The following is a 17,734-nucleotide window of genomic DNA, read 5'->3' on the forward strand; positions in this document are numbered from 1 at the left end:
AGGGTTTAAATCCTGGGGATTTGGTAGTTTAAAAAGGTCCATTTTTACTGCCTTAGTAGTCCTGTGACTAGAGCAGGTTTATTTAACCTCTCTGGATCTGTTTACTTTTTTTTTTTTTTTTTTTTGAGATGGAGTCTCGCTCTGTGGCCCAGGCTGGAGTGCAGTGGCCGGATCTCAGCTCACTGCAAGCTCCGCCTCCCGGGTTTACGCCATTCTCCTGCCTCAGCCTCCAGAGTAGCTGGGATTACAGGCGTGCACCACTATGCCTGGCTAATTTTTGTATTTTTAGTAGAGACGGGGTTTCGCCATGTTGGCCAGGCTGGTCTTGAACTCCTGACCTCAGGTAATCCACCCACCTTGGCCTCCCAAAGTGCTGGAATTAGAGGCGTCAGCCATCGCACTGGGCCCTGTTTACTATTTTTTAACATCTTTATTGCATTATAATTCACATACCATGAATTTGCTATTTAAAGTATACAGTTAAATGACTTTTAGTGTATTCACAAAATTGTAACTCCATTACCACAATCAATATTGGAACATTTTCACTACCCTAAAAAGAAACCCAGCACCCCTTAGCTGTTAGCATCCCCTCAGTCCCTCCCCTATTCCACCCAGCCCTGGGCAACCACTAATCTACTTTCTGTCACTATAGATTCGCCTGTTGTGGACATTTCATATAAATGAACTCATGCAATAAGTGGTCCTTTGTGACTGGCTTCTATTATTTAGTAGCATCATGCTTTCAAGGTTCTTCCAAGAACCTTATTGTGATTTGCATCAGTACTTCATTCCTTTTCATTGCCAAATAATATTCTATTGTATGGATATACCACATTTAATTTATCTGTTCATTAGTTAATGGACATTTGTGTTGTGTTCACTTTTTGGCTATTATGAATAATGCTGCTATGAAGGTTTGTGTACAAGTTTCATATAGACTCATGTTTCATTTCTCTTGGGTATATGCTTAGTAGTGGAATTGCTGGGTCATATGGTAGATGTGTGTCTAACAAAAGGAATTGCCAGACTGTTTTCCAAAGAGGCTATAGCCTTTTGCCTACCTGATTTTACAGTGTATTATGACTCCAGTTTCTCCACATGCTTACTCACACTTGTTTATAATCTGACTTTTTATTGTTGCCATCCTAGTGGGTACAAAGTAGTATCTCATTGTGGTTTTGATTTGCATTTCCTTGATAGCTAGTAATATTAAGCCCATTTTTATGTGCTTATTGACCATTTGTATATCTTTGGAGAAATGGTTGTTCAAACCTTTTGCCCATTTTTAAATTTGATCATTTGTCTTTTTATTATTGGAGGCAGTTCTTATATCTGATAAGGAACTTGTATCTAGAATATATATGCTATGCAAATTTTTCTCCCATTCTCTGGGTTGCCTTTTTATGTTCTTAATAGTGTCCTTTGAAGCACAAACATTTTTAGTTTTTATATACCCAGTTTATTTTTTTTTCTTGTGTATGCTTTTGGTGTCATATCTAAGAAACCATTAATTAACTCAAGGTCATGAAGACTTTACTCCTGTGGCTGTTTTTCTAAAAAATTTTTACCATTTTAGCTTTTGACTCTAAGTCTTTCATTCATTTTGAGTTAATTTTTATATAAAGTATGAGTTAGGGGTCCAACTTCATTCTTTTACATGTGGTGGATATACAGTTATCCCAGTACTATTTGTGGAAAAGATTATTCTTTATGCATTTCATCGCCTTGGCACACTTGTTGGAAATCAATTGATAAAAGATACGAGGGTTTATTTTGGGTTCCCCATTCTACTTCATTGATCTGTGTCTATCTTGATTGCTATAGCTTTGTAGTAAGTTTTGAAATCAGGAACTATGAGTCCTTTGGTTTTTTCTTCTTTTTCAATATTGTTTTGGCTATTCTGAGTACCTTAGATTTCCATACGAACTTTAAGTTCAGTTTGTAAATTTATACAAAAAAGCCCACTGAGATTCTTGATAGGATTGTATGGAATCTGTACGTTAATTTAGGGAATGTTGTCCTCTTGATAGTGTTACATCTTCTAATCCATAAATACATATTTAGGTTTTCTTTAATTTGAACACTGTATTGTAGTAGTCAGAGTATAGTTTTGTACTTTTTGGGTTAAATTTATTTTTAGCATTTTATTCTTTTTGGTGTTACTATAAATAGAATTGTTTACTTAATCTTTCATGTTGCTTATTGCTACCGTATCAAAAACCCAGTTTCCTTTTCTGTATTGTTCTTGTATCCTGCAGCCTTGCTGAATTTATTAGTTCTAACAGGTTATTGGTGGGATCATACCTTCGGCAAATAGAGATAGTTTTACTTCGTCCTTTCCAATCTGGGTGCCTTTAATTTCATTGTCTTGCCTAGTTGCCCTGGCTAGAATCTTAAATACAATATTGAATAGAAGTAGAATGTTCAGTCATTCTACAATGAAGTCCTGGGTTCAAGAGCTTAAGATTAATAGTTGTTGACATTGCGAAGGCACACATCTATGAGTGGTGAATCCGAGATGCTGATAGATATGTACACTCGTAGTTTCTGCTTCTCCTGGTAAACTTTAGTCAAACATGGTCACTTTTGTCACTTTTGTTATCTTTTAACAAATTAATTTTTAGAATTTAGATTATTTGGAGAAATCTATAAAATCCATTTTTCTCTCCAATTTAGTGAGCAATATGCTTACAGACTCTGGAAACAGATAAAGCATGGTCCTTGCACAGTAGATGAATATAAACAGTACTCAGTGTCCTCATGCTCTTGTGTCTCCAAGGTGCCTCTGCTTTTCTTAACCATTAAGAATAAAATAAAGGAATGTTGGTGCTAGAGAGACTATCCTCTCTCATTTTATAAATGAAGAAATAGTTCATTGGAGGTAAAATCTTGGCCAAGGTCACTCACACATGTTCTGCCACAGAGTACTAGGAACATAAAGGGTCCTCAGTTACTAGTTAGTGAATGAGTTAGGTTTGGAGACCTCCAGAGCTTCCCCTGGATTTGGGAGTGAGTACTGTTGGATTTGAAAGGCTCAGTGGCCACCTGACTCCAAACGACAGGCTGTTGACTTCCTCTCCTGCTCTTTCCAAGGGATGTATGTGGTGGCTGTTGTGCAACTAGCTGACATTTCTGACCTGATGGAGCCGGAAGGTGCTTGGAATCTAGAGCAGTCATCTCCCTGCTAAACAGCTAGCGGTCTGGTCTGAATAGATTTGTTCTCAGCAGCTGTAGTTTGTGATGGTAATCTTCTGTAAGGTTGCAGTGTGAGGGTGGGGGCCTGGCAGGGCAAAGGAGTATCTTAGTAACCTTCCCTTTAAATCTTCTACCTAGAAGGGAATTCCTAATAGAGGAAAGAAGAGAGACTTATTGTGCTACCCTTTTTTCCTGTATGTTCTCTTTTAAGCCACCCCTTTTATCCCACAACCCTTTAAAATGCTGGCAAAGGAAGAGTGTGTGTTTTTCGTTCTTTCTTTCTTTTAATTGACAGGAGAATTGGAGGTCCAGAGAAGTTACTTGCCTAAAATTGCATAGTACATTGAAGGGGGACTGGCGGGGGAGGTGATGGGACAGTACACTTACTTGGAAGAGATTGTGTCTTCCAAGTTAAGATCCTTTCCATTTTCGTAGTTGTTTGAGTATGGATAGTTTGTGTATACGAGTTATTAGGTAGCTCTTCTAGGCCTTGACATGAAATTCTAATAGAGAGCCAGCCCAGCAGTGAGGATCCAGTGCTACGATTCTGTGACTCTGGCTGGTGCTCACAGTTAGGACCAATGGCTAATTAAAATGAAAAGGTGCATTAAGCTAACTGATAACAGCTTATTCTGCCCCACCTTCAAGTAAAAACAAACCCTTGGACTCCCCTGAACTTGTTCCAGCTAGATCCTTTCTGTTAAGATAGAACAGGATGCATATGGTTAGCATTTAGAAGTCTATGTAATTAATAAAGGAGTATTTTTCAAGTACATAATTTGAATACTTTCAGTTGTCTTTTAGTTTGTTGAACTTCATCTCTTTCTCATGCCTTCCCTTTGCTCACTTTGAAATCAGAGAAACTTGGGAGGAGTTACATTACACAGTAGGTACAGACCCCTAGGTTTGAATCCAGGCTGTGCCATTTACTATCTGTGTGATCATTGTTTACTTAACCTCTCTGTGCCAGAACTTGTTACATGGAGAAATAATATGTCGTCATAGGATTGCAATGATTAAATGAGTTAATACATACAAAATGCTTAAAAGAGTACCTGGCATGAAATATGTACTCAGGATATATTTGCTATTTCTTGTTTGAAGTACTTGTAATAATAAAAAATATTATTACTACCACTTCTACTACAACTACCGCTCTTCTAGTCCAAGTTGAATTACCTGTAATTCAGTTGTACTTTAAAAAGGACTAAAGGTGGCTTGTGTATTATATATACCTTCCTTTTTTAGCAGCTGGAATGTTCAGGGACCACAGGAGAGTGAGCCGTGTTCACAGGCATGCTGTAAAATCCCTTCCTGATTCCCCTTGACTGTGCTTTCTAAGCACCTAGGAAAGCATTCCTGCTGGACTGGATCTAGCTCTGGATATTGCAAGCTCACTTAGTGTGGGAAAACCAAACACATTCTAATCAAATGAACTAGATTTAGAGATTAGCGAAAAATCCTAATTTTAGTACCAGCCTGGGTACAACACGTAAAAGGAGAAACACAGAAAACGCCCCTGGTTCACTTTCTGATTTTTTGAGATTGCCTGAATCTTTGGAAAACTAGTAACACAAATGTGGGTATAGAGAAAATAATTTTCCTTCCTTTCAGGTTTAGATAGGAAACAGGAACAGATCGTCCCAAAAGGTATCTACTATCCTGATGTAGCACTTGCTGTGAATCTCTAAGCCTTTTTTCTTGTAATTTCTGGAAAGTTCCTGGCTTCCAGGAATTATAGCTGGAATCCCTCAGTACCTGCATGTTTCAGGCACACAGTTAAATGGGATTAAAGTGCAGTTATGTAATTAAACAGAACTTCCTCCTGAGTTGTCTTTTAACACCTGGTCTCTTCCTGTCCTTATCAACAGGTATCTCAGATGAAGACATCATCAACATTACTCTTCCTACTGGAGTCCCCATTCTTCTGGAACTGGATGAAAACCTGCGTGCTGTTGGGCCTCATCAGTTCCTGGGTGACCAAGAGGCGATCCAAGCAGCCATTAAGAAAGTAGAAGATCAAGGAAAAGTGAAACAAGCTAAAAAATAGTCTTTCCCAACCACTGGCTAAGAAGAAATGCAAAAGAAGTGGCATAGGAGTGTGTTATGGGTGCTGAAGTCTCTCTTTTTCCCCAGTTTTCCAGAGCTAGGCTGTGGAGTAGAGTTTGTATAGGTAACTAGGTAACTTATTGTGACCCAGATAAGGCTTTAGGATGCCTCAGTTCTTATGTCACAGCCTTATGAGTTAGCTTTCCTGCTAGCCCCCTAGTCGGTCACTAAACTAGTAACTAATGGGGTTTCATGAAGGTCATAAGTTTCTGAGATGGGAGAGCAACAAGTAGAGATGAAGTTAAAGGTATTTATCATCCAAGAAATCATTTTTGAGTCACCATTGACAGGCACTATTCCAATTAGTAGTTCACTTTTATATTTAGTAAGATTTTCTGGGATGACAATAAGATATTAGATAATATACCATATGTATTTATTACTAGTCTTTTCCTCTAGGAAAAGGGATGCTTTGATAATTAAGGCCAGTGGCCCATTAAATGAGAAAGTCACAGATATATTTCTCCAAGAAAGCCAACAACCGCCACCACAATGACAGAAATGACAACAAGGCCCTTTAACTTGTCTTCTAGTTTAGCGACATCCTTCATTTGACATTTAGTAGAATTCCTCTTTGGCCACAAGAATAAGCAGCAGATAGACAACTATGGCTATTGAGGTTCTCATTTTGGTTTGTTTTAATTTTTCGAACTTCAATGTTTGGGTACCTGTAATTAGTTTAAAAATAAAATTCCTGATAATAAAGTGACTGAAAATGGCATCCCCAAAGTGTCTCCATGTGTTTGCTGAATTTTAGGTAGGCTTCTAAACGAGTCTGACTCATGCCTTCCTGTAACACTCATACACTTATTTCAACACAACAGACACTCGCGATGTTCTATATGCTGAAGCATGAAGCAGGGAAGGTAGAATACAGTGCATGGAACTTTATTCACATGAGCAGAAGGAATGGTATATTGGGGCTTGTGACATAAATTTGTTGTTCATTGAGGGCAAAAGATTATAGTATGTAGCGCAGAGCAGTCAGGGTAGGCCATGGACACAATTGATTGCTTATCAGTCTTAATGATACTCTTCCACACTATGTTTTTAGATGCTGTGGGTATGTAAGTCATCATTTATTTAAGCCATTGACTCTGTTTCAAAGCAGGTCACATATATTTCAATGATAAAGTCATGTAAAACATGTGTAGCTATAATACCTGTTATAGATATTTACCATTTTTTTCATGGCTTTTCATTGGTAGATTAGTTTATTTGTATCTACTTTATAGTACAATTGGCATTTGAAGAATACTAACTTGAAAGTATTTTTGCAACTGCTTTGTCTCCATTTGATTATTAATGCAAGACTTTTAAAGATTAACCAAAGAAGATGGCTGAAAAGATGAACCTGCTTTTTGCCGGGCGCGGTGGCTCAAGCCTGTAATCCCAGCACTTTGGGAGGCCGAGACGGGCGGATCACGAGGTCAGGAGATCGAGACCATCCTGGCTAACACGGTGAAACCCCGTCTCTACTAAAAATACAAAAACTAGCCGGGCGAGGTGGCGGGCGCCTGTAGTCCCAGCTACTCCGGAGGCTGAGGCAGGAGAATGGCGTAAACCCGGGAGGCGGAGCTTGCAGTGAGCTGAGATCCGGCCACTGCACTCCAGTCCAGGCGACAGAGCGAGACTCCGCCTCAAAAAAAAAAAAAAAAAAAAAAATGAACCTGCTTTGCCTACAGCTGGCCACATCTGTGATGTATAAGGACAGAGAATGTGGATGCTTCACATTTATTACCTACTATTGGTTTCTCTAGTGTAGCCCCTTCATTTTAGTGGTGTTCATTAACCAAGTAGTACTCTAGAATTCAAATATCAGGGTCAAGAATGCAACTACCAGGTGTTCCTAGAATTCCACACCTATGGCTAGGCTGCAACTGATACCATTTTTGAATAGCATCATCTCTGGAACTGGCCTCTGAGTTTTCCAGCCCAAGTGGTGACCATGTCTTAATGTACCTCAAGATCCTGGAGTTGGATTCTTCCATTGTCCTGCATCTAGGTATCTTCTTCCAGGGAACCTTCTGGCAGCATGATGTGCTTCCGCACACAAAGCAACTCTCATATCCAGTCACTTTAGAATCTCGCAGGCTTCCCAAGAAAAGGATGATTTTTGCTGATACTCTATGATACAACTTGGTTTTTGAGACTTGGTTTTTGATACCGTTTTTGAGATCTCGGCTGAAAAAATAAATGTGCACAGAAGATACTTTTTTTTTTTTTTTTTTTTGAGACAGTCTCGCACTTTTGCCCAGGCGGGAGTGCAGTGATGTGATCTCGGCTCACTGCAGGCTCCGCTTCCCAGGTTTACTCCATTCTCCTGCCTCAGCCTCCCGAGTAGCTGGTATTTACAGGCACCCGCCACCACACATGGCAAATTTTTTGTATTTTTAGTAGAGATGGGGTTTCACCATGTTAGCCAGGATGGTCTCTATCTCCTGACCTCGTGATCCGCCCGCCTCGGCCTCTCAAAGTGCTGGGATTACAGGTGCAAGCCACCGCGCCCGGCCAAGACATTTTTTTAAAAGTCACTTAAAATTAGTTAACAACTCCAGTACTCCAGCCTTAGGATCGCCTAGCGAATCTCTTTCCTTTGCATTGTTAACAGTGTGTCCAGAATTTCTGATGCAGGAATCTTGAAGGCTGCTTATTCTCTATCCTAATCTTGGCATCCTTCTGAGGCTGGGACAGAAATTAGGGAGTTATTTTCTCCTAAAAAAAAAAAGAGGGATGACAATGACCAGCCCAGCTGTGGTGGTTCATGCCTATAATCCCAGCACTTTGGGAGACAGAGGCAGGAGGATTGCTCAAGCTGAGAAATTCGAGACCAGCCTAGGCAACATAGCAAGACCTTGTCTCTACTAAAGAAAAAAGACAGCCTATCTAGGAATTAGGTCCTTAGAAGGGGCAGCCTGTCCTGCTTCCAGTTTAGGCTTTCCCTGGAGCCCACTCTGCGTGTCTCCTCTGCCCGGGCTGAGATGATTGTCCCATGTGCGTCAGAGTGGCAGGATAAAAGCAATAGCGACATCAGCTGCTCCCAGAGTTTTAACTTTTTAAAAGCCTCTCAGACTAGTACCGTATCCCAGTACACCGAGGATGGTTTTTCTGAAAGAGCAGTTCTGCCTCAGAAGAGAGGATTTTGCATTGTTTGGTACCAATATGGGCACCAAATTAACAAAATACCCTTGGTGAGAATACATTATGTCTAATGTATTTTTCCTTGCTAAGGTGTGCAAGGAAGATGAATGTGACGATCTATTTCCAAGCTCAACCAGACTCTTCTGCTCAACATTTGCAAGTTATTTCTCATCCCAGGTTGTGACCACTTTTATTAAAATGCGGTTCCCAATGTGCACATTAGTAACAGTGGTTATTTGTCTCCTGGCCTGGGACAAGCCTCGCCTTGCCCTATAGCTTTGGGGAGTATGCTTGTTTTTTTTTTGTTTTTGGTGCGAGTGTGAGTCTGTTAGAGCCAATTTCTGTTGGATTGTAATTGGCCACCTTGGTGGCAGAAAGCAAAAATTCTCCCTCTGGTCATGTTACCACCCATCCAGTCCCCCAGGAAAGAAAGAGGTCAGAGGTCAAGTACTCTTTCCCCGCTCTCTACTGTGTAGTTGGAGTTACTCTCCCAGCACCTTACTATTTTTGACAAAATGGAGTTGGAGGAAACAGCTTTACTAGCCAGAAGATTCATCATGCCCCCCAGTGTCATTTCAAATTTATTTTGATGCTTTCACAAGTAACATGTAGGAATCTCTTCAAAGTTCACCTTCCCTGTCACCTGGAAAGCTTTTCACACATTCTCATTCCCTCAGAAAGACACCCAGATTGCCTCAGCCTGGGAAATCCTGGTCATGTTTCCTGGTATTGTCTTTTGTATCACTGGGATCTGCAAATTTGGGGCTCACTTACATGACGCCCTTTACTGTGTTAAATCCTGCCTCGCCTCACAGCAGATCTGGCGGTGGCAGATGCTGTGCTATGCTGGAGCCTGAGGTTTTCATGTTGGACTATGAGGGGAATTTAAACTGCTGATCCCAAGGGAATAGGGAACACCCAAAACCTAGAATAGCCATCCAATATCTCTCCAATGACAACATTATTTGGCAAAATTAAAGACAGAACTGAAATCACTCTTCTTCCCTCAATGTTGATTTTTTTTTTTTTTTTTTTTTTTTGAGGCGGAGTCTCGCTCTGTCGCCCGGACTGGAGTGCAGTGGCTGGATCTCAGCTCACTGCAAGCTCCGCCTCCCGGGTTTACGCCATTCTCCTGCCTCAGCCTCCGGAGTAGCTGGGACTACAGGCGCCCGCCACCTCGCCCGGCTAGTTTTTGTATTTTTAGTAGAGACGGGGTTTCACCGTGTTAGCCAGGATGGTCTCCATCTCCTGACCTCGTGATCCGCCCGTCTCGGCCTCCCAAAGTGCTGGGATTACAGGCTTGAGCCACCGCGCCCGGCCTGATGTTTTCTTTACTGGAGGGTAATCTAGTTCTATATAGTCTGGCCTTCAAGATCCTGGGACCCGAAGTTGTCCCCCAGATTTATTGTAAGTTGCTTTGGCAAGTTTTTAAAGGTAGGCTAGTGTGTCATCACCACCTCCTAGGTACACATAAGAGAGCCACGTCTGAGTCCAGGCTGGTCATTTAAGCTTATTACACTTACCCTAATTTGACACGGATACATTTTTAAGCTACTGTAAATATTGTAAACATTCACAAAAGTGGAGAGTATAAATAGCACAAAGAACACTCCTATGCCCCTCACCCAACTACCAAATTCTTGTGACCACCGTTAGGTACCTTCTCAGTCTCTCCCCACACCCGCCCCACTGGATTATTTTGAAATCAATGACAAATGTCAAACAGGATAGATTTTGAAAAGGAAAACAGCATAAATAGTCTCCGATTCATTAAAATGAAAGTTATCAGTAATCTGTTCTGAACTTTGACTTTTTTGGGACTCTAGAGAAACCAAACAGTTTTGCAGCCATTGCAAAGCCGTTCAATACAAATTTCGACTTGTATATAATCTGTATTATCTCTGGTTACTGTTTAGAAGCCTGTTAGCCTGCTCTGTGCGACTTGTGCAAGATGACGTGGGATAATTGGGTACCTCTGATGTTAAACTCAAGTGCATAAAGATGAAAATGTTGCTGAGACTATTTTTACTACGTAATTCTGAAACAATTCTGTAGCATGAAAATGAGTATAAATGTGTTGATGTTATTGTAAGTGAGGTTACTCACTATGGGAGAAGAAAGATACAGAATGGAGGAAGGCAAAGAAGGACGCTGTGGTATACTGGTCCTGGGTGAGAGGTGTTTGTGTAAGAGTGTGTGTGTGTGTGTGTGTGTGTGTGTGTGTATTTTCCACTCTCTTTCCCCCAAGCCCCTCCCTACTAACTCTGGCTCTGTCCTCTGAAAGGGCCTAGAAACAATAACCCAGAAACAACAAACACACTGAATTCCTTCAGTCTTGGTTCCTAAACACTATTCCACAGAAGCAGGGATGTTTGGGGGAAATGCCTGCTTCCAGGTTTGAGGCAGATGAAGCATAAGGTGAACCTTGAGCACTTTTGTCTTTTCTGACTCATCAAGATGTTACAAGACTGATGGGACACAGACATTTGCTTGAAGGACCGAATTTGGGGCAATTTAAACTTAGAAAAAGAATGATGGTAATGAATTATAGAACATTGAATTCAAAAAATAGTGCCTAAGACTATAAAGGTATTTTTTTAAAGGTGGGGAGAAAAAAGGAGACAAAAATATATACTGTTTCTTTACAGACGATTACCAGCTTCCATCGTTAATAACGGATCCAAGCAAGGACTATTATTGGATGCTAAAACCACTGGGCTTTTAGAGAACTAAACATTTGTGTAGTCTCAAGTCATAATAAACTTATTAATTACAAAGAAAAAATGTATTTCTTCACAATGGAGAGATCCCTTAGACACTACTGCAACCAAGGGATTAACCTTAAAATCGCCAATGGATGGGTCAAATAGATAGTATGTGATTTTTATGCATGTCCTTGTATAAATCAGTGCGAAGTACCTATCACTTAGTCGTCTTCCCAAAAACTTTAAATCTAATAATGAGAAAGCAATATGACATATTCAAAACACAGGATACCCTAAAAGACAACTGGTTTGGACTTTTAAAAAATATCAAGGCCAAGAAATAAACACAAAAATATGAAGGGACAGTTCCAGATTAAATGACACTATAGGGACATGATAGTGAAATGTAATTCATGAACTTTAATTGGATCTTTAGCTTGTAAAAACTTACAAAGAACATTTTGGGGCACTTGGGAAAATTTAAATACGTGTCTATGTAGGCTGGGTGCAGTGGCTCACGCCGGTAATCCCAACACTTTGGGAGGCCAAGGCAGGCGGTTCACTTGAGGTTAGGAGTTCAAGACCAGCCTGGCCAACATGGTGAAACCCCGACTCTACTAAATATATGGAAATTAACGAGGCTTGGTGGCGGGTGCCTGTAATCCCAACTACTTGGGAGGCTGAGGCAGGAGAATTGCTTGAATCCAAGAGGTGGACATAGCAGTGAGCTGAGATCACGCCACTGCACTCCAGGCTGAGTGACAGAGGGAGACTCCATCACTCCCCAACCAAAAACATACAAAAAATAAAAAATCTGCCTCTGTATTAGGTGATAATAAACATTACATTTATTGGGTATAGCAATGGTATGGTGCCTCGTTCTTAAGAGATAGCTGCTGAAAAATTTAAGGATAAAGCATCCTGATGTCAGTAAGTCATTTGTAAATGGCTCAGCCAACACAACGTTTCTATATCTTTAGAGAGAGACAGAAAGCAAACACGTCATTGGTCACTTAGCAACGGGACTTGTTCTGAGAAATGGATTCTTAGATGGTTTTGTCATCGTGTGAACATCATGGAGTATACTACACAAACACAAAAAAAATATGGTTTAGCCTATTGCTTCTACACTAAAGACTTGCGCAGCATGTTACTGTACTGAATACGGCAGGTAATTGTAATACAATGGTAAGTATTTGTGTGTCCAAACATATCTAAACATAGAAAAGGTACAGTGAAAATACGTTATAAAAGATTAAAAAGTGGCACATTTGCATAGAGCACTTACCATGAATAGAACCTGTGAGAATGGAAGTTGTTCTGGGTGAGTCAGTGAGTGAGTGGTGAGTGAACATGAAGGCTTAGGACATCACTGTACACTACAGTAGACTTCATAAACACCATACACTTTGTCTACACTAAATTTATTTAAAATATTGTCTTTCTTCAATAATAAATTAACCTGAGCTTACTGTAACTTTTAAAAAGTTTTTAATATTTCAAAATCTTCTGACTTGTAATAACACATTAAAACAGAAACCTTATTTAACCGCATGAAAATATTTTCTTTGTATCATTATAAGCTTCTTTTTTTTTTTTTTTTTTGAGACAGAGTTTCGCTCTTTCTCCCAGGTTGGAGTGCAGTGGTGCGATCTTGGCTCACTGCAGCCTCTCCTTCCTGGGTTCAAGTTACCCTCCTGCCTTAGCTCCTGAGTAACTGGGATTACAGGCATGCCACACCATGTCTGACTAATCTTTTGTATTTTTAATAGAGATGGGTTTCACCATGTTGCCCAGGCTGGTCTCGAACTCATGGACTCAAGTGATCCACCCACCTCGGCCTCCCAAAGTGTTGAGATTACAGGCGTGAGCTACCGTGCCCGGCTATAAGCTTCTTTCTGCATTTTAAATTTTTTATTTTTATTTTTTACCTTTTAAACTTTCTTGTTAAAAGCTAAGACACAAATACCACATAAGCCCAGGCCTACACAGGGTCAGGATCATCAGTATCACTGTCTTCCACCTCCACATCTAGTTCCACTGGAGGATCTTCAGGGGCACCAACATGCATGGAGCTGTCATCTCCCATGTTAACAATGCCTTCTTCTGGAATACTACCTGAAGGATTTGCCTGAGGCTGTCTTAAAGTTAACTAATTTGAAGGAGTATATTCTAAAACGATAAGAAAAAGTATAGTATAGTAAATACAAAACGCACTATCAGCCATTTATTATCATTTTCAGGTATTACATACAGTACATCATTGTATGTGCTAAGCTTTTGTATGACTGGCAGTGCAGTAGGTTTGTTTACACCAACATCACCACAAACATGTGAGTAATGACTCATGCTATGACCTTAGGACAGCTCTAAGTCACTGCACAACAGGAATTTTTAAGCCCCATTATAATCTTATATCTTATATGCAGTCCGCTGTTGACCGAAACAGCATATGACTGTGGCACATCACTATATGGTAAATGTCATAGTTGGTGAATTGAGGAAATGGATTTGTAATGTATCATTCTACTATCATCTCAGCATTTCTGTAGGTTTGAAATTTTTTTAAAGAACTAGAAAAAATAAAGTGACAAGAAAAAATTGATAAGTTTAACAATGTTGTGTTCAGTATAGTCATTAAAATATGTCTTGTTATTCAGAGTGAGGTGCCTAGTTTTTGACTTTTTATTTTTGAAACCTCAGTCTTTGTTAAGAGAAAGATAAGAGAAAGCCTTCTTCTTCTTTTTTCTTTTTTCTTCTTTTGAGATGGAGTCTCGCTCTGTCGCCCAGGTTGGAGTGCAATGGTGTAATCTTGGCTCACTGCAACCTTCGCTTCCCCAGGTTCAAGCGATTCTTGTGCCTCAGCCTCCCGAGTAGCTGGGATTACAGGTGCCCGCCACCATGCTTGGCTAATTTTTGTATTTTTATTAGAGATGGAGTTTCACCATGTTGACCAGGCTGGTCTCAAACTCCTGACCTCAAGTGATTCACCCGCCTCGGCCTCCCAAAGTGCTGGGATTACAGGTGTGAGCCACCACACCTGGCCCAAGAGAAAGACTTCTTAAGTCTGTATTATCTTGTCAAGAAACAAATTGTATGCTTATTTTATTTCTATTATCTTTGAGGCTACAGCTTGCATCAGACCAGCAATGAGCTTGTGTGCTGAAACAACAAATCCGAAAGGTGATTATGATTACCATCACCCTGCAGTTAACAAATAGTAATGGAATTGCTTTCTCTTGATGCAGAACCTTCTATTTATTCTCCTTAGTACCTTTGGGTGATGTCCCTTCTTGGTGCCAACATTTGGCTCCTGAACTTAATCTCTGGGCCTCCATTTCCTTAGATTTTAGCTCCTTAGAGCAGCCACCTCCCAAGTGTCCCTTGCGTCACTCAGCTCGCTGTCATGGTTCAGCTTGATTCCATGTGACACTAAAGCAGTTATCATTTCTACTCTTCCACACACCCTTGGGTCGAGACTGCTGAAGGTCGGTGGCCTGTCAGGCATGATTCTTGCTGCTCTCAACAGAATCGAATGGATTCTGTTGGCATTAAAAATTTGCCTTTGATCATGTCATAGTTGGCTATTTAAACTGAAGTCTATTTGGTTTTTAAAAAAACAAGATTCAGGAAAAATGTCTTATTTTCAGGAAGGAGGCTCTACCTTATCAAGACAGCCTCATTACCTGACCTATAAATTTAATTCTTTATAAAGCCTTAAACCTCCATGTAGTCCAGAATGGGACAGTGACATAAGCATATTTTCAAAGAGTCTATGCCTATTTTCTAGTTTACAAAAAACAGATGCCATCTGACAGCAAACTACAGCAACTCTTCACCAAGATGCTAGAGGGCCACTTTCTCATGATGAAGCCACTCCGGCTGAAGGAGTTATTTTGCTGCAGAGAGTTTACTCGAAAATTTCTCGTTAACTTGGCTGGTCGCGGTGGCTCACACCTGTAATCCCCGCACTTTGGGAGGCTGAGGCGGGCAGATCATGAGGTCAGGAGTTCAAGACCAGCCTGACCAACATGGTGAAACCCTGTCTCTACTGAAAATACAAAAATTAGCCAGACATGGTGGCACGTGCCTGTAATCACAGCTACTCAGGAGGCTGAGGCAAGAGAATCACTGAAACCCAGGAGACAGAGGTTGCAGGGAGCTGAGATCGCGCCACTGCACTCCAGCCTGGGCGACAGAGCGAAACTCCAATTCAAAAAATAAAAAAAAATTTAAAAATCTCGTGAACTTAACCCTAACCACACAGTATTGAAAAGGGAAATTCTGCCCAACCACACTGTCTTGTATCCGCCTGAGAGGAAAGTTATCTGGATGTTGTGTTGAACTGGATGGGGAATCAGACAGAGCTGGAGTTTGTATTAGTCAGATTAATTGCATAAAATCTACCCCTAGTGGGAAGACTCTTTGGAGTAATTGAACCTAGACCTTTACATATGTAACCTCTGAAGCAGAGGGGGCAAAGGCCAACACATAGCTCTGCACCACGATTGAGGCCATGTAATCCATCCCGACACTCATACTGTACAATACTCATTAGAGTTCTCCAGATGGCTACTGGCCATGGGTTAGCTAGTCAGTATTTTTATCTCTGAGGATGCCCACTAGGATCCTGGGATTGAATTGCAGGGAAGGTTACTTGCAGCTGGAATTCCAGGTACTCTCCCAGGAGTCTTGGTATTTTATACAGTTTTTTAAATTTTTGTTTCTGTACATAGACACTGGGGGTCAGTATTTATTCATAAATGCCTCTGGATATTTATGACAAAAGATTGTTTCTAAAGAGGCTTGAATTCCTTCCCTGGTGTGACTTCTTTCTCTGATTATTAACTATAGAGCTTACCCTATGTAACCATAAAATGTAAATAAAAACATAATCGATGTCCATGGATTAGAATATGGGAAAGGGGCAGGCAGTTTTCGATCTAAAATACGAATGAATACCAAGTACTCGTTTGTCTCTAGACACTTGTTTGGCAATGTTGGCCCCACCAGTGCACCCAGATGTCTAGCCAGCATCTTGATGATCACCCTTGACTTTCCTTCTTCTGATGGTTAAGAAGTCCTGCTGATTCCGTCACCTCTTACCTTGCAAATTCATCGCCTCTCCATCCCCACAATTCTGACTTGAGTCAAGCCTTCCTCTTTTTTCTCTTTCAACATTTCAGCAGCCTTCTAGCTGATCCCCTTGCCTCCGCTTTTACTCTCCTCTGGTCCCATCCAGACAGTCATCAGGGTAATTCTCCAAGGCTGTGCCCCATAGAGCCTCGTGCAGACCTTCAGAGGTCCAGCACCCCTCCTGGGCTCTGCCTTTGCACCCGCTGTCCCCTTGGCTTTGAACTACCCTCCATTACCCACCCCACCTTGCCCTCTTTTCATTGCCTGCCTAATATCTGCTCATCTTTCAGGGTTCTTAACAGTCTGCTGTGGAGCCCTGTGACTGACCCTTGCTGGATCTGGCTTGTTCACTTGTCTCTTTGCTTCATTGGCAAGATAACTGAATGGACTTAAGTCTGGGTGCCAGCCAAAGTCATGCAGACTTAAACTCCAGAATTCCCTAGAATTATCCACCTGGAGGACTAAATTGCCCACTTTTTAGATTTGTTCTTTAAAATATTTCTCGCAACTGGCATTTTTTTTTCTTCCTTTTTTTTTTTCCTTTGGAGACAGTCTCATACTTGTTGCCCAGACTGGAGTGCAATGGCACGATGGCACAATCTCGGGTAACGACAACCTCCACCTCTCGGGTTCAAGCGATTCTCAAGCGCACCATCACGCCCGGCTAATTTTTTGTGTTTTTAGTAGAGACGGGGTTTCACCATGTTGGCCAGGCTGATCTCAAACTCCTGACCTCAGGTGATCCACCTGCCTAGGCCTCCCAAAGGTTTATTACAGGCTGGGATTACAGGCATAAACCACTGTGCCTGGCCTAAAATATTTCTCTTGCTGGCATTTGATCTGACCTGTGTATTCTCTGCGGCCATCTTCCCACCATGCCGGTGCATGGAAGCAGAGGTGGAAATCCTGCCACTGCTGGACAGGAAGGCAGACGAGGCCGAGTAGCCTGTCAGCTCCGAGCCCTTCTCCATAGGCAGCTGCTGTAATGGTATGGAAACAGGTTACTTATGGAGTTGCAACCTGTTTTTAACCTGTAATTATAGAGTTAAATAAAACCGTATAAATATCTTGAAAATAAGTGGAAAAGATTCCCTAATGTTCCCATCCTAAGAACTATTTTCTTTCTTTCTTTCTATATGCATGTTTCACTTATACATATTCTTGATTTATATTCATATTTTATTCTTGTCTTTATCATAAGGATTTCTCCATGTTGTATAGACTTCAAACAATTTTCTTCTATGGCTGGACACTGTTGCATCATTTGGATAGAACTTAAATGTCCAACAGGAAAAAAAAATTAGGTGCTTTCAACGTTTTGCTGTAAGTAATGTCTAAATATTTAAAAACTCAACCAAGCTAATAAACTGCTATATTAAACATGTTTTGTGGCCGGGCGCGGTGGTTCAAGCCTGTAATCCCAGCACTTTGGGAGGCCGAGACGG

At 40.9% G+C, this 17,734-nt stretch overlaps 1 protein-coding gene across 3 annotated transcripts in view; it reads left to right on the forward strand.

Moving 5' to 3' along the window:
• Positions 1–6,036, forward strand: part of BPGM (2,3-bisphosphoglycerate mutase) — a 32,630-nt gene extending 26,594 nt beyond the window's left edge. For all 3 annotated transcript variants that reach the window (XM_011941227.1, XM_011941226.1, XM_011941225.1), the window contains one exon: positions 5,070–6,036. In XM_011941227.1, coding sequence (XP_011796617.1) covers positions 5,070–5,248 — 179 coding nt within the window. In that variant the 3' untranslated portion in view covers positions 5,249–6,036. The remainder of the gene's footprint in view (positions 1–5,069) is intronic.
• Positions 6,037–17,734: the final 11,698 nt, after the last annotated feature.

Source organism: Colobus angolensis, unplaced genomic scaffold, assembly GCF_000951035.1.
Source record: "Colobus angolensis palliatus isolate OR3802 unplaced genomic scaffold, Cang.pa_1.0 Scaffold2, whole genome shotgun sequence".
Lineage (NCBI taxonomy): Eukaryota > Metazoa > Chordata > Mammalia > Primates > Cercopithecidae > Colobus > Colobus angolensis.